The 19,178-nt window shown below is 32.5% G+C and overlaps 1 protein-coding gene across 1 annotated transcript in view; it reads left to right on the top strand.

The window, feature by feature from the left end:
- LOC139495379 (uncharacterized) overlaps window positions 1-14,516 on the top strand; it is a 51,925-nt gene extending 37,409 nt beyond the window's left edge. Inside the window, exons 10-15 of the mRNA XM_071283686.1 lie at window positions 1,859-2,130; window positions 4,472-4,499; window positions 7,607-7,933; window positions 8,731-9,030; window positions 11,277-12,747; window positions 12,949-14,516. Coding sequence (XP_071139787.1) covers window positions 1,859-2,130; window positions 4,472-4,499; window positions 7,607-7,933; window positions 8,731-9,030; window positions 11,277-11,611 — 1,262 coding nt within the window. The 3' untranslated portion in view covers window positions 11,612-12,747; window positions 12,949-14,516. The remainder of the gene's footprint in view (window positions 1-1,858; window positions 2,131-4,471; window positions 4,500-7,606; window positions 7,934-8,730; window positions 9,031-11,276; window positions 12,748-12,948) is intronic.
- Window positions 14,517-19,178: the final 4,662 nt, after the last annotated feature.

Genomic DNA, 19,178 nt, shown 5'->3' with positions numbered 1-19,178 from the left:
AAATATGCTCTTTTGTCAAAATGGGTGTCAAAACAGACTTCGGCAAAGAGCAAATTCAACATTATATGACATTGATGAAATAATTTAAAACTTGTTTTGTAAAAGAAATTATTTTATATTTTGCTCTTTTTTCCGCAAAAGACAAAAGTTTGATCGTTTTTGAAAATAATGTTGCTGATAGACCATTCATGAAATGAGACCCCCCCCCCCCCCCCTGAAATACGATGTCATCATTACGGAACTGTTTCAAAAGATATGAATATGATCCAAATAATTTTAAAGTTCACTGGTTCAATTGTTTTGAATATCTTGTCAATTAAGTATATATATATATACTTTTGTAATTGCTTTTCTGAATTCGACAATTGGCCAGTTCTATTTGAAATACATTTAAATCAAGGTAAGTTTTTAAAGATGATCTGTTGAAAAAATACCCAATGGATGATTTTTTTCACTGGTTAATATGGCAAGCCGTTTTGCTATTTAATCTAACTTCAAGATATCTCATAAACTTTATAAGATATCTTATATAATAGTTCATTAGATATTTGATATAGTTTGAAAGCTATCTTATAAAGTTTATAAGATATCTTATATAGTTCACGAGATATCTTATAGTTGTTACCTTAGATATAGAGTATATTTGTAAGATATCTTATATAAAGTATATTTGTAAGATATCTTGTATAAAGTACAAAAAATGTATATTTGTAAGATATCTTATATAAAGTATATGTAAGATATATATTTTAAAATCAATATTAGATATCTTCTATATTATATGAGATATCTATTTTATATAAGATATTTTATAAAAAAATATTATTTATGATAACTAGAAATAATATTAGAGATATCGTATATAAATTATAAGATATTTCATATAATTTTCTTAAAATGATATCCAATAAATCATATAAAATATCTTATACGAAAAATATTTATAAGATATTTCATATACTTTAAGATATCTTAAATAAATCGTATACATTATATGAGATATCTTATATATTTCATAAGATATCTTATATATTATGAGATAATTTGAAATTCGAATAAATAGCTTAACGGCTTGCCATAGGTTTATGTTAGCTGGTACTTGTGGTATATATGTTTTTGTAATATGCCTCGTTTACCAAAGTTAAGATGATAGTGCATCATATGCAATGATATTCATGTATTACAACTACCCTGGTCTGAATCCAACAATTTCTTCAATCAGTGTGCAGGTGAAATTAACTTATTATTCATTTTCCGTTTTTACTGGAAAATGATATATATTTCGTCTTAGATTGTATTCATAAAAATTCCCAATTGGGATAAAAATTCCCAATTTGATATTCAAGGGACCCATTTGAAAACACCTGGTATCAAATCTGCATTTAAAGCCTTCTTCTCTAAAGAGAAAGGTACATATGCTAGGTATACTTATATTTAATGCGTTTCCCTCAGTTTTAGTTTGTTACCCCATTTTGTTTTTTGTCCATGGATTTATGAGTTTTGAACAGCGGTATACTATTGTTGCCTTTAATTATATACTGCATCTCCTTTATATATATAGATTGCCTAACAATGTAATTTTAATACACTATTTAGTATGTAAATATAAGAATGTTTAAAATATTTACAAAATGATGAAAATAAACACAATTTTTCGCTTTATCAAGCGTGCATCTATCCAGGTGAAATCGGATGTAGATGATAAGAAACTTTTGCAGCTCAATGTATATGTTGCACTTAGCCGCCTTGGAAATAAGAAAATTTTGCAGCTCAATGTATATGTTGCAAAATATATTGAGTTGGATTTAGCTGCCTTGATATATATATATATATGTGTGTGTTTTTATTTTCATTTTAGGTTTGAGTGAAGATGCGTTATCTCAGATCCCAAGTAACACAGAGTTGCTTCGTCTGTCTGTTAATTGTGAGACACGCATGCTACACGATTTGGCTCTCCATCTTGGAATGGAAGAAATGGTATGGAGTGATATGGTAGAGAATTACCCAACAAATACACAGATGGTAAAATTTTTGACACTGATGCATTTGAAAGAGAATGATGAAATAACATTCACAGAATTGAACAATGGATTGAGAGAAATGGAAATAACACCCCATACATTATGTGTGGTAAGTTATTACTGCAATGGACTTGTACTATTTTTTTATTATTATTTATTTTTATATATTTGGTATATGCGATGGTTTTAAGGTGTACATGTCTGTCTTGTAATGTTCATCTGCAATTGACCAAAAAATTGCATTGGAAAGTACCAAGACCTAATAGAGACATAAGCAATGTCATATGTAATTATAGATTCTAGTTTTTATGTTGTGTTTGTTTCTTTCAATTTTACTCCAGTTTCCCTTTATTTGTCTTCGAGATATCATGTTTCTTTTGATTTAATGAATTTTGAATGACTTTCTATCTGAACATACTACCATCAGGTTGTCATTGAGCCTACAAAATTAATTTCGTGAACCTGAAACATAGCAATCCTTGATACTGGTTTAGGCATCGGCCGCAACATCAACATTTAGCAGTCAGGATCCTACTTCGTCAAAATTATCTCCCCATTACGCCAGTTCATTTTCACAATCGTAAAAATGGAAGCCATTGTAGCGATGACGCGCTACCAATTTTGCTCTTGGAAACCGATAAATTTATCCACATTGCACCAAAACGATCCTTATATGTCAGTTATATTTTAAAAGACAAATGTATCAACTAGCTAATGAGCATCAGTTAATGATCTTGTCTGTATTGATTCAACTTAAAACTATTGTCTGATCGGTTATTAGGTGGAATTTTCGAAAAATCATAAACATTTAAAAAAAATCTAATTAAATATTTCGTGGAAGGGCAGACTAGATTTTTTTAGTGGTTGAAGACTATAAACCCTAGTTATCACACACAAAAAATTAGAATTTTTCGAAGATATGCATTTTCATCATCCAACTTGTAAGACTGTCGTCAAGAACTTTCAGTAAAAAAATAGCTATTCGAACACACCTTCCCTGTTTGTGTGACTCATTAGATAGGTATTTCACTTGACCCATATATTTCATCTTTTAGTACTGTTATTTTTTTGTGTTATAAAGTCAACCTGTAGCTTTAATTTATAAAAATGATAGAATCTGAAGCGAGACGATGTATGAAATATTCTTACTTTGAACGATACCAAGACAAAATACTCAACTCAAACGCGCCCTAACATAAAAAGGTGCTCTCGATTTTCTCTTTTCGATACAATTGTTACCTATTTTTTGGAATTTTTTCTTCAGTCACATAATGGAAGGGCAGACACGAAAATTACTGAACTAATAGATTGATATCTTTTCCGTCCGTGGTAATTTTTTCAAAAAAATCAGAGGTTATGCATTTTTGTCATCCAACTTGAAAGATACCCATGTCATCGACTTGATATCTAATTGTTCTGCTTAACTATGTACTAGATAAATTGAAAACTTATGCAAATGGTGTTTTTGAAATAAAACACCTCGTAATTGAGAAGAAAATTGCAGTTTTGTTTGTTTCTATTAACTTTTTAAAAATTTGTCACTATAGTAAACAATACAGTAAACATTTATCGCCTTCTCTAATAGAGAGCTTCGATTCTTTTGTTCTATTTCAACCTGGTTTCTGACTGTTAGGTCCAGTCTGATGTTAGAGTTTAATTAAATGTCATTAACTTTTTTCAATCCTTTCTGGAATATTATGAAATGTGGATAAATCCTTGTTAATGACCAAAACACAGTATCACGTTCGTGTTGATATTGGGTTATATGACCATTGGCAGTCTTAGGAGGTCATCTCGATGGTTAATTAAATGGCATCTAGACTAGAATACACACAAAATACTGATAAATATTATCGACCACATGCATCGTGAATTGATTATTTAGGACTTTTTTTTATAATTTAATAAAATTGAGAATGGAAATGGGGAATGTGTCAAAGAGACAACAACCCGACCAAATAAAAAACAATATACATGTTAATAGTTTTAAATCATATGTTATAATTTGAGTCAAATCGATAAGCATGCATTTGACAGCTACTGCCCCTTTAATGACTGTTTAACTGACTATAAACCAGATTGAACACGCTTTCTTTTCTGAAAATGCATGTACCAATTAATGAATACGGCCGCTGTTTTTCACCTTTTCAGTTGATTGATATTGATATAAATTGGTCAAGTTTTGATAAGCGTCCTGTTTTTTAATTTGTCTTTGAGTTTGGTACTATACTTTTTTACATTAATTTTTGCTAAGGTTAAGTTTATATGATATTAATTTTTGACCAAAACCGTCATAAGCAATGAGTAATTTGAACATGTCTTTATGATTTTGTCTGGACCCTTTACTTCTGTAGTAACTGTACGAACTTGTTTTCACATAATATGGATCAATGGTAGATGTAACTTATCACCCTGAAATAAATTAATGTTTAATATTATCATATCTGCAGGTACGTCAGAGAAAACAAGTGAAATCTAGTAAGTACTTTGATATCTAAAGTTTTTTGCATGGTATATTTAAAAAGTGTTATGTTTTTGGTACTGTTCTGGATTAAAAAAAATTAAATAAATGTTATGCTTACCTTGGTACAATATCCGATTAAGGGTAGTTAACGTAAACAAAAGGTCATCTTGATTCCTTTTTATCTAACTGTGCAATTTTTTAGCTCATCTGGCCCAAAGGGCCAAGTAAGCTTTTCTCATCACTTCATGCACTTGGCGTCCGTCGTTGTCTGTCGTCCGTCAACTTTTACAAAAATCTTCTCCTCTGAAACTACTGGGCCAAATTTAACCAAACTTGATCACAATCAGTATTGGGGTATCGAATTTAAAAAAAATGTGTTCGATAACCCGGCCAACCAACTAAGATGGCCGCCATGGCTAAAAATAGAACACAGGGGTAAAATGTTAATTTTTGCTTATATCTCTGAAACCAAACCATTTAGAGCAAATTTGACATGAAGTGAAATTGTTTATCAGTTCAAGATCTATCTGCACCGAAATTTGCAGATGAAGCGGACAACCCGTTGTTGGGTTCCTGCCCCTGAGTTGGTAACTTCAAGGAAGTTTTGCTGTTTTGGGTTATTAGCTTTATTATCTTGAATAATATTATAGATATGGATAAACTGTAAACAGTAATAATGTTCAGAAAAGTAAGATCTACAAATAAGTCAAACATGACCAAAATGGTGAGTTGGGTCTTTTGTTAAGGAGTTATTGTCCTTTATAGTAAATTTTTGTAAATATTTTTAATCTTTTACAAAAATATTCTCCTCTGAAACTACTGAGACAAATTTAACCAAACTTGTCCATAATCATCATAAGGGTATATAGTTTAAACATGTGTCTGATGACCCTGCCCGTGAACCAAGATGGCTGACATGGCTGAAAATAGAACATAGGGTAAAATGCCGTTTTTGGCTCATATCTCTAAAACCAAAGCATTTTGAGCAAATCTGACAGAATTATATTGTTCATTAGGTCAAAATCTATCTGAATTGAAATTTTTAGACCAATCAGGCAACCTGTTGTTGGGTTGCTGCCCCTGAATTGGTAATTTTAATAAAATTGTGCAGCTTTTGGTTAATATCTTGAATACAATTATAGATAAGGATACACTGTACACAGCAATTATGTACAGCAAAGTAAGACCTACAAATAAGGTCAACATGATCTAAATGGTAAATTGACCCCGTTAAGGAGTTATTGCCCTTGATAGTCATTTTTTTACAAATTTCATAAATTTTGTAAATTTTAATAAATTTTTACAAAATATTTTTCACTGTTACTACTGGACAAACTTCATTATAGATAGAGATATGTGTAAGCAGCAAGAATGATTAGTAAAGTAAGATCTACAAACACATTACCATCACCAAAACACAATTTTGTCATGAATCCATCTGTGTCCTTTGTTTAATATGCACATAGCCCAAGGTGAGCGACACAGGCCATTTAGAGCCTCTAGTTTTCACATTTCATGGGATTGAGTAATCATAATGTTTTCATCTTTATCATATAGTTATGTATCTTTTTTTGTTACAAAGCAGTCAGCACATACTTACGAAAATATAATCACCATCTTTACAGATGTTTATCTTCCATGCGTGATTTGGATGTAAAAATGACTGGCTCCCTGAATTTATTTCAATTAATAAAAAACATTCAAAGTTTCTCTGTGCCGTTGCTACTTTTATAAAGATAGTCACCTCGTCAAAAACTATTGAACCAATTTCAACAAACCCTAGAGTGAATATGCAGCATGAATGTTGTTCTGACAACAAACATGGCTGCTATGGCTAAACATAAAACATACAGTTACAATGCATTGTTTTGTCTTGAAAACCTGAATAATAGTAGATAGACAAAACTATAACATAGGCCAAACGTTTTTACTAATTTTGTAATTTTAAGTAATGGGAACTTCTCTCTTATGCTTAGTTATACAACATATAGCTGGTTCCTTTGATATCTTTTTGTCAATCAGACAGGAATCAGCTGACCTTAACCTGTATTCCTGTATCAATGATCAGGGTTATGTTTACTTGGTCAAGTTCGTATCTCAAATACTATACATGTAACAAGACAGCTTTATTTGGTAAGTGTAATGAATGTAACGTATACATGTCTGACTAAACTTGTCCTCATTTTCATGGTTCATTTAATTTGTAGATGTTATTCTTCATGATATTCATATTCATTGTATAAATAACCTAAATGTCACGCTTCTGTAATCAAGGATGAGTTTTCCTGGTCAACTAAATTGCACAGATCCTATAAGTCATATGTCAACTATATTTGATGTATCAAATGATTGTAAGGTATACATTCCCGACTGGCAGGTTTTGTCTGACATGATCTTTTTTTCATAGTCCATTGGTCAATGTGTTGTTTGGTAGTTTGCCGGGAAATAATGGGGCAGTTGCATTTGGTTTATTGCATGATTGTAAGGTTAAGATGTCCGACTGGTATGTTTCCACTGACCCTAATCCCATGTTAAGGATTTATTGTTCAATGTTCAGTTTTTGTGGTTTGCTTTGTTTCCGTAATACTAGCTATATATAGTATTATGAAATGTATACATTGTATGTCTAAATTTCATTTTTGATTTTAACCAGCCAGTGAATGAAATGACACTAATAATAATCGATCTGTAATGCTCTCTTAAATGCCGGTCATGACCCTTTAAGAATTATCCAGTAGACGATTAAAATAATTGGTATGCGACAATAATTAAAAGTTGGCAGTCCAATATGGGGGAAAATATGTCCTTGAATATTTATAAAATTACAATGAAGTAATGGGGGAAATATTTAGGTCCGATTTTCAGTTTCAGCTATTGTCTCCTTTCCAGAGAGCATGAATTGAATCTAGAAACTGTATACATTACCATATTTGCTTTTTAGTGCTAGTTGGAAAATAAATGCAAATGTTTACCCTTGTGAGTCACAAGCATAACTAGCATTTGACTGTCCAGGATAAACAATATTCCATTGTTTAAAAAAGCATTCAAGGTAACACTGCAATATGAGTCTTTGATTAGTTTTGAATAATTCTCTGTAGATATATTTTTTTTCTTAATCCAGGTATTCCTGATGATATTCTAGACTGTATTCCATCAGATGAAATTGTAGACAGATTAGCACCGCTGATTGGCAAGATAGTTTTTCAACTAGGAATAAAACTTGGACTGTCTGTAGCTGATTTAGAGAGTATTAAAGAGAAATGTGATCGTGATTTGACAGCACAGAATAAGGAAGTCTTGTTTGCATGGAGGAAAGACAGAACAGTGAAACCTACAATACGGGTACTTGAGCAAGCTTTTGTAAATATTGGTAAAGGAGCAAGGTGTTTAAAGGAGGTTGTAAAAGATGTTGATCCCAATACACTTAAAGCAGTAGAAATTGTAACAGGTAATGCTACATGAACGGTCTGAGTAAATAAAAAAAAAACACTATTAAAGGTATTATGTCAATCAGTTATTCAGTACAGGGCATATATATATCATAGATTTATAACAGAAATATATTAAATCAGTGCTGAAATAGTTTTATTATACAATGCCACTGACGTTCTGTTTGTTGAATGAAATTACATACAATCAGGAAAATGTTTAAAACAAAGTTTGTCTAGTGTACTTCATCGAATGGTTAAGCACAAATCTCTCTTCTACTGCCTTTGTCTGACGTATTAAGTTAATGCTTAACCAGACCTTGGTCAACATTTTCCTAATACTTGCTAAATAACGCCAAGTGATGACAGCTCCGAAAACATTTGCTGCAGGAAAAAGTAGAAAAAAATCCCAAACAGAAAGATACACAAACTAGAAGAGGGTGTTTTGTCAACAGTCCAATCCATACTGATAATTTTACATGATGATTCTTCCTGAACTTATTGACATCAATATAATATACTGACATGTTTTGTATTTCCTCTTATGCAATAAAATTGAGAATGGAAATATGGAATGTGTGAAAGAGACAACAACCCAACCATAGAGCGACACTTTACTTTTAATTTCGAATGACACTCAACTTGATTTAATCTGTGTATTATGACATTTCATGGCAGTTTCCTTATAAATAATGATATGTTTTTCGGGAAACAACATTTGATGCACAAAAACAATGTAAGAAAATTGTAAGCATTCTTTTACTTGACGATCCACTAAACTTCTTCTTTTTTAATAAACAAATCTGTTCATTTACAGATAGAATCAGGGAAAACAAAAACAGAATCATACAAGATATACAAATCAGCCAAATTTTAGACCATATGATGACACATCTGGTGATATCAGCAGACGACAGACTTGGTATTGAACATTATCCTCGACATGATGACCAGAACAAAGCATTGCTGGATATTGTGATTAAAAGGAGAGAACCTGCTTACAGTGTGTTTGTTGATGGATTACGTAATTATGGATACGAAGATATCGCTAATGATTTAATATATCATTCACAGGAAACTAGTCCAAGTACAACATTAGTATCTGATGAAGATGAAGGTATGACTAAAGGGGTCCTAAACACAAGCAACGAATGTTTATACTGAAACATAAAATATTTTGGTACTTCTGCGCATGTTAGTGTGACATTCGACACAGAGTGTATTTGATTTGATAATACTTTGTAGATGCAAAAAAGTTCCTCAGATGGGTTTGATTTCTTTTTGGCATGATACATTTTGAAACAATAGAAAATCAAATTTCAGTGCATGATGCAAAAATCAATATCAGTGCATAGAGAAATAAATTGTTGGTCAATAGTTTCCCACATTAAGGTAAACACATCTACACTGCATCAAGAATAAACTTTATAAATAAATTGTTGGTCAATAGTTTCCCACATTAAGGTAAACACATTTACACTGCATCAAGAATAAACTTTATAAATGAATTGTTGGTCAATAGTTTCCCACATTACTGTAAACACATCTACACTGCATCAAGAATAAACTTGATATATACAATAGCTGTGTATTAATAAATTTGTATTAATGAAACATATGAACTTTCAAACCATCTATGGATTAATACATATCCATTAAGTAAAATTAAAGAAAATAATGCATTAAAATAGTTCTAATGTAAAATTAAAGCCAGCTCTGTTAATACGCTAAACATCTCTATCCGTATCAACTCGTTTGATAGATAATATGATGCCTACATTATCCGTTAGTTGCTGACAAAAAAGGCATAAAAGTTGAATTTCTTGGTATTATCTGCAATACTTTATTCAATAGTGATACAGCTTATAGAAAGAAAAAAAATATTTATTGACGAATGATAATTATGAAGTATTGTTGACTGTGTGTATGCCCAAACCATGAGCATTATGTTATTTCGGTCTGCGTGTCCATTCGTTCGTACGTCTGTTCGTTTTTTCCCTTCATTTCTCTGTCTGGTTGTCCTTCTCTCGTTCCCGATTTAAATTAAACTGGGTCAAGATAGTGTTTGGTGATGTTGAAATCCAATCAATTTGAAGTTAACAATGAATGAAACCGCAACAGTAGAAAAGCTAAATACCTAAAAAGGACCTACAAATTAGACAAATCCATTTAAGACCAACTTTGCAGCAAATGAGTTGAAACCTTAGTTTCTGCATAATTTTTAAATTGATAAACAGTAATTTTTATAAGAGTTTGTTATAAATCATGTCAGTACCAATGTAACAACAACTGAGCAGATAATACTCTAGGGTAACGGAAGTACATAGCCAGAAGTATCAACCAATGTAACAACAACTGAGCAGATAATATTCTAGGGTAATGGAAGTACATAGCCAGAGGTATCAACCAATGTAACAACAACTAAGCAGAATACTGTAGGGCAATGGAAGTACATAGCCAGAAGTATCAACCAATGTAACAACAACTGAGCTGAATACTCTAGGGTAATGGAAGTACATAGCCAGAGGTATCAACCAATGTAACAACAACTGAGCAGAATACTGTAGGGCAATGGAAGTACATAGCCAGAGGTATCAACCAATGTAACAACAACTGAACAAAATACTTTAGGGTAATGGAAGTACGTAGCCAGAGGTATCAACCAATGTAACAACAACTGATCAGAATACTCTAGGGTAATGGAAGTACATAGCCAGAGGTATCAACCAATGTAACAACAACTGAGCACAATACTCTAGGGTAATGGAAGTACATAGCCAGAGGTATCAACCAATGTAACAACAACTGATCAGAATACTCTAGGGTAATGGAAGTACATAGCCAGAGGTATCAACCAATGTAACAACAACTGAACAAAATACTTTAGGGTAATGGAAGTACATAGCCAGAGGTATCAACCAATGTAACAACAACTGAGCAGAATACTCTAGGGTAATGGAAGTACATATCCAGAGGTATCAACCAATGTAACAACAACTGAGCAGAATACTCTAGGTATGGAAGTACATAGCCAGAGGTATCAACCAATGTAACAACAACTAAGCAGAATACTGTAGGGTAATGGAAGTACATATCCAGAGGTATCAACCAATGTAACAACAACTGATCAGAATACTTTAGGGTAATGGAAGTACATAGCCAGAGGTATCAACCAATGTAACAACAACTGATCAGAATACTTTAGGGTAATGGAAGTACATAGCCAGAGGTATCAACCAAGTGATGCTGAAAAGAGAAAACAACACGTTATAAATTTCATGCGGTCCAAATCACTTTTCAGAATTTATTCTATCATTCTATAGCACTTAAGAAAATAAAATCTCTCTTTTTATATTTTTGTAGGCTTATTAGTTTGTAATGTTCCATTGTATAAAGTTCGTCTACAAAAGAATTACCTCAAGGTCATCACTGATATACAACACGAGAACATAGTAGATCATCTTATATCAAGAGAGGTATTGTCAGTTGATGATGGGAAGAAGATAGAATCTGGTAAAACACCACAGGAAAAGAACAGGAATTTGTTGGACATTCTTTTGCGTAAAAGTGAACAGGGATTTAATGAATTTCTCAAAGCCCTTCGAAAAGACTCAATTTATGCAGACCTAGCAGAGCAAATAGAAAAGACAGAAGTTACTAGCACAGATATGGCAACCTTTCATAAATGCTTGAAATAAAATAAATGTACATTTTTTTCAGAAGAAAAACTTTTCAAAACAAGTAAAAGACATCTAGGACAAACACCAGTAAACAATGAATAAAATGAGGTATTGTCAATGTTCAATGATTCGGTCACTTAAACCATCAATGTGAATGAATAACAATATATTATTGATAACAATCTTTTATATTAAACATATGTCATGTGTGAGTGTCATGCATGGCAAGGAAAAAGATAAAATATGTACTAATCCCTATTACTAGTGTCTATTCATAAACACAAATCCCCTTTATGAGTGTAAGTTACTAAACAGATATGATAATTATGAAACAGTCATGACATATTCTGTTTAAGAAAATAATTTTAATGTATTTTAGTATATTTATTGAAAACCAGTAATTGGAAAGGTCATATGCATTACTTTTTTTTCAAAGGTCAAAACATCTGGCTGTGCGGCATTTTTTCAACAGTTATATTCCTCAAACTTCAAAAAATTTAAACCTATACTAAAATTATGTTCTTCCTCTCACTTAACATTTGGTCTCAGAATTTAATTTGGCTGCTATCCATGTGGATTTATACTGGTAAAGTTCCCAAAATGAGTCTCTTCGAGATGAAACATAGATATCATATCTGGGAACCAAAGAGGCGTGGTTCGCGAAACAGCTGTATTTACAAAGTGCAACCTAAAGGAAATGTCATAACTTGATACAATATTATACTATATGTACTATTTTGATAAATTTTGAATAACCTACATAGCTGTAATTAGGTTATTTAAATGTCATTTCAGTCATAATTGTGTATGTTAATCTCTTAAAGCTGTTAAATGTTACCTTAACTTAAAGCTGTTAAATGTTACCTTAATAGTCTAAATTGTAAGTCTAATGAATAATAAAGAATCTTGTTCTTAATGGGTTTTTTTTGACATTAGCTTGTTGTATATTGTGTTTATCAAACAGCTATTTTTATATGTACATTTGTAAATAAAAATGCCTCTTCATAAATATAGTTTTAAATAAAAATGCAATGATATGCTCTTATTATGTAAATATAGTTGTTGCTAACATGACATGGTATTTCACAACGAATGCTTTTGACATAACGCATCTGTTCTGTCAAATGCACTTATCTTTCATCCATCAGACAAAAGTAAAATCACAAAAATACTGAACTTAGAGGAAGATCAATTGGGAAAGTCCATAATCATATGGCAAAATCAAATAACAAAACGCATCAAAAACGAATGGACAAGAACTGAAATATTCCTGACTTGGTACAGGCATTTTCAAATGTAGAAAATAGTTGATTAAACCTTGTTCTATAGCGCTAACCCTCTCACTTTAACAAAAGAATTTTAAATCCAAACAGATCAGTGATAATTGTTTGGTTATATTATATTTTCAAAAACTACTAAGCAAATGTTTGGCCTCTTGCAAGTCAGGCTATCTGCACCATATGTTTTTTGGTGGTGTTTTAGCGCAATGCTATACAACTTCCTGCTTGCCTTTTTAACATTTTTTTTTCGATCGTCACTGATGAGTCTTTTGCTAAAGTTCTTCAGAAGATACCAAGACCTTGTTGATACATATTCAACTGCACAAATAATACACGATGGTCTTGAAGTATAAATTTTAGTCACTGACGTTGTTTATCATCCTAATTACGTGTTGTATTCTTCCATTTTTTGTCTTCGTAAATTACTTTTACTGTTTAGCCCTTTTTTGTAATACCCTTTTGGTATCTTTTGGTATGGCTCAGTACTTAAACATCCCGCCATTGTGTTATTTTGCTATGGTCATTTTTGTATTCTTGTATATTTTTGCCTATGCGCTTTGGTCTATATGCCATTTTATTTTCTTTGTTGACATATTTGTCTTTTTTTTAGATTATAACACAATGTTGACTGCTGTTCCCCTATTTTTTACATTTAAATATTTTATCTATCATGTCTGTTTGTTTTGTTCACACATTGTTGTCAATATAATGGAATTTTATGCGACTGTCATACAAGTGAGAGGTTAAGCTAGCTATAAAACCAGGTTTGCTTTACCATTTTCTACATAAGGAAATGTCTGAACCAAGTCAGGAATATGACTTCCCATTCGTTTGATGTGTTTGAGATTTTAATTTTGCCATTTGATAGGGGAATTTTTCGTTTTTAATTTTCCTTGTATTTCTGATATTTAACTTTTTTGTAAACGAAAAATACAATGACGCTCAAAATGATAAGCCTGGAATCTTTTATGATTTTTTTTTTAGTTGTACGTCTGTTTAATTTGAAGGAGTCGAGTGTTTCAATACACGTTGTCAGTTTTACAAAATTTAACCCCCTTTTCCTTTCATCGCCAATATCAAAATTTGTATATAAAAATAAGGAGATTTGATATAATTGTCAATTAAACAACTATCCACCAAAGTTCAAATAAAGTGGAGGTAAGTAATTATAGGCAACTGTACGGGCTTCAACAATGAGAAAAACCCATACCGTAAAGTCGGCTATAAAAGGCTCCAACATGACAAATATGAAACAGTTCAATTGAGAAAACGAACGGCATAATTTATAACAAAACAAATATGACAGACGTGAACCAACGACAACCACTGAACTCCAGGCTCCTGACTTGGGACAGGCACATACAGAATGTGGCGGGGTTAAAATTATTTGTGGGCCCTCAACCCTCCCCTAACCTGGGACATTGTTTCATAGTTATTTCATTTTCTTCCACTTATTCATTTATTCCATTACTAACTATTCCTATTGATTTTATGTGAACATGTTTATATATTTTATAATATTTAATAGTGATTAGATTTTGTAAGAAATTATTTTGTAACAATAATAATAGTCCGATTTCATGCCTGATAATTTTCTCCTTGTAATCAATCACTCCAAACGTGTATACAAAATCCTAAGCCAGATTTGTCATAAATTTGTCAACTTTTTTCAATGTTTATACATTTTGCCTTCAAATTGTTTGTATTAGCACAACTGTTTTATTTTAGACACCTAGTGACTTTGTAATTTACCAATTTATTATGTTATGATACCATTGTGTTTGTTGTTGATGTGATTACTGTAGCGCTATTTGTGTTTTAGTTCTATCTTCTACTTGTATATATGTATAAAAAAAATCTACTACGTATACACTTAAAGGTAAAAACAAAATTACATACATGTTCTTGTTCTTATTCATTGTGCAATAAAATCAAAGCAGCATCAACACGATGAGTCTGACAGTCCAACCATTCACAAAATCTGAACAGAGGTGAAAGATACCAAAGGCATATTCAAACTCATAAGCTGACAACTATGGCAAACAATTATGCGACCAAGAAACAAACAACAGTTTACAAAATGCAACATAAAAAACTAGACTGAGCAACACAAAGCCCACTTAAAACCGGTAGCTGGAAGATCTTTTTCAAACAATGGAAGGAATATACTTTGGCTACCCGAAGTTTATCAGTACAAACATTCATTCAAAGATGAAGACCTGATGAAAATAAAGGTTCCTTTGCGGCAACAAAATATCATTGTATTTTTTACAAGTCCCTGATCAAACAATTGCCCAGATAGCAGATGTTTTAAATCATCGAACAAAACATAAGCAAACGTACAAAATGCTTTCCAGATTATTTCAGCAATTTTGAGATTTGAAAAGGGGCAAAACTTTAAAACGGTGAAAGTGACACCACCAAAATTCAAACTTGATCTGTGTTTTGTGGTAATAAAAATTGTGGATAAGTTTCGTAACATTTGGTCAAAGCATACTACAGTTAGAGAACGGAAACGAAAAATTCAGCAATTTTTCCTTTTGAAAAGGTACATAGCTCTCGAACAATAAAAGTGATGCCACTTAAATTCAAACTCTATCTGTGTTTTGTGGTAATAGGCATTGTGTATAAGTTTCATAACATTTGTTTGAGGCAAACTAAAGTAAGAGAACGGAAACGAAAACGTCAGCATTTTTTCCATTTGTAAAGGGGCATAACTGTAGAACGGTAAAAGTGACGCCACCAAAATTCAATCTCGATCTGTGTTTTGTGGTTATAATCATTGTGTATAAGTGTCATAACATTTGGTAGAGGCACACTGAAGTTGAACAGCGGAAACCAATTTTAGGACGTACGTACGGACGGACGTACAGTCGGACAAGGGTAAAACTTAATGCCCCCTCCGCAATGACGGGGGCATACAAAAGTGAGTTGTCCCGCATTCATTGAAATTTGGGTTATTGAGTGACAGAATATCATCTTTATATCTTAAAGTGAAATTTAAGAACTGTTTTATCTTTAAGATGGTTCTGTATAGATCTGCTTCATATGAGTACAAGTTTGCTAGTAGTGGTGCACATTTAGTACCCATTGGAATACCAACGGTATGCTAAACTATCAATCCACCAAAAATTCAATAAATATGATGTCGATAAAAAACTCATGCATTTTAATATTATCTTCGGTATTTTTGTTGTGGGAATCAGTGTGGTTCTTTAAATTATGAATGTGAATAGTAGTGTAAAGCATAGAAAATAAGATTAAAGGTTTTGATTTTAATTTAAAATTTTCAAGTCGTTGCCTTTTATAGCTTGTTATTCATTATGGACTTTTCTCATTGTTGAAGTATGAACGGTGACCTGTTGTTGCTACTTCTTCATCATTTGGACTTTGCTGGAAAATTATCTCATTGGCAATCATACTATATCTTATTTTTATACTGACATCTGACAACTATTTTGGGACTTGCTAATGCTGCGGTACCAAAGGCATGCCCAAGAGCCCTCCAGTCCTCAGAGCAATTTCAGACAAAGACGGAATGATAACGTCTCCTAATATGCATCTCATATCATGGCACTTGAATCACTTGTACTAGGCGATCACAGTAATGGAAAAACAGTATTGTAGACAATCGTATAATTATATAGCAATTACATTTAGTGATAAACTATCTCCTTCATTATGATTTGATATCTGGAGCTATAATCCTTTAATACATATACAATTGGGATTAAAGCGTCTATGAAAGGCAGATAACATGAATATATGTTAGAATGGTCGTAAAACAAGAGGATATAGAAACAAGGCTTCATATTTCTGTTTAGGTTGGTAGCTATAGCTAAACTGTAACGATACATCAAATAGAAAATAGTTTCACATAGGAGTTGAACAGTACAACATAAGTACAAACTATAAACATCAGATTGATACAAAGCAAAAAACATCTTACAAAAACACAGACTGGATGTGGTGTGTTATTAATACATCCCTCACAACAACAACAAAAACACAGACTGGATGTGGTGTGTTATTAATACATCCCTCACAACAACAACAAAAACACAGACTGGATGTGGTGTGTTATTAATACATCCCTTACAACAACAACAAAAACACAGACTGGATGTGGTGTGTTATTAATACATCCCTTACAACAACAACAAAAACACAGACTGGATGTGATGTGTGTTATTAATACATCCCTCACAACAACAACAAAAACACAGACTGGATGTGATGTGTTATTAATACATCCCTCACAACAACAACAAAAACACAGACTGGATGTGATGTGTGTTATTAATACATCCCTTACAACAACAACAAAAACACAGACTGGATGTGGTGTGTTATTAATACATCCCTCACAATAACAACAAAAACACAGACTGGATGTGGTGTGTTATTAATACATCCCTCACAACAACAACAAAAACACAGACTGGATGTGGTGTGTTATTAATACATCCCTCACAACAACAACAAAAACACAGACTGGATGTGATGTGTTATTAATACATCCCTCACAACAACAACAAAAACACAGACTGGATGTGATGTGTTATTAATACATCCCTCACAACAACAACAAAAACACTGACTGGATGTGGTGTGTTATTAATACATCCCTCACAACAACAACAAAACACAGACTGGATGTGATGTGTGTTATTAATACATCCCTCACAACAACAACAAAAACACAGACTGGATGTGATGTGTTATTAATACATCCCTCACAACAACAACAAAAACACAGACTGGATGTGATGTGTTATTAATACATCCCTCACAACAACAACAAAAACACAGACTGGATGTGATGTGTTATTAATACATCCCTCACAACAACAACAAAAACACAGACTGGATGTGGTGTGTTATTAATACATCCCTCACAACAACAACAAAAACACAGACTGGATGTGGTGTGTTATTAATACATCCCTTACAACAACAACAAAAACACAGACTGGATGTGGTGTGTTATTAATACATCCCTTACAACAACAACAACAAAAACACAGACTGGATGTGATGTGTGTTATTAATACATCCCTCACAACAACAACAAAAACACAGACTGGATGTGATGTGTTATTAATACATCCCTCACAACAACAACAAAAAAACAGACTGGATGTGATGTGTGTTATTAATACATCCCTTACAACAACAACAAAAACACAGACTGGATGTGGTGTGTTATTAATACATCCCTCACAATAACAACAAAAACACAGACTGGATGTGGTGTGTTATTAATACATCCCTCACAACAACAACAAAAACACAGACTGGATGTGGTGTGTTATTAATACATCCCTCACAACAACAACAAAAACACAGACTGGATGTGATGTGTTATTAATACATCCCTCACAACAACAACAAAAACACAGACTGGATGTGATGTGTTATTAATACATCCCTCACAACAACAACAAAAACACTGACTGGATGTGGTGTGTTATTAATACATCCCTCACAACAACAACAAAAACACAGACTGGATGTGATGTGTGTTATTAATACATCCCTCACAACAACAACAAAAACACAGACTGGATGTGATGTGTTATTAATACATCCCTCACAACAACAACAAAAACACAGACTGGATGTGATGTGTTATTAATACATCCCTCACAACAACAACAAAAACACAGACTGGATGTGGTGTGTTATTAATACATCCCTCACAACAACAACAAAAACACAGACTGGATGTGGTGTGTTATTAATACATCCCTTACAACAACAACAAAAACACAGACTGGATGTGGTGTGTTATTAATACATCCCTTACAACAACAACAAAAACACAGACTGGATGTGATGTGTGTTATTAATACATCCCTCACAACAACAACAAAAACACAGACTGGATGTGATGTGTTATTAATACATCCCTCACAACAACAACAAAAACACAGACTGGATGTGATGTGTGTTATTAATACATCCCTTACAACAACAACAAAAACACAGACTGGATGTGGTGTGTTATTAATACATCCCTCACAATAACAACAAAAACACAGACTGGATGTGGTGTGTTATTAATACATCCCTCACAACAACAACAAAAACACAGACTGGATGTGGTGTGTTATTAATACATCCCTCACAACAACAACAAAAACACAGACTGGATGTGATGTGTTATTAATACATCCCTCACAACAACAACAAAAACACAGACTGGATGTGGTGTGTTATTAATACATCCCTCACAACAACAACAAAAACACAGACTGGATGTGGTGTGTTATTAATACATCCCTCACAACAACAACAAAAAC

Source organism: Mytilus edulis, chromosome 11 (genome assembly GCF_963676685.1).
Source record: "Mytilus edulis chromosome 11, xbMytEdul2.2, whole genome shotgun sequence".
Classification (NCBI taxonomy): domain Eukaryota; kingdom Metazoa; phylum Mollusca; class Bivalvia; order Mytilida; family Mytilidae; genus Mytilus; species Mytilus edulis.
The sequence above is the reverse complement of the archived record's forward strand: the minus strand, read 5'-3'. Positions and strand labels throughout refer to the sequence as shown.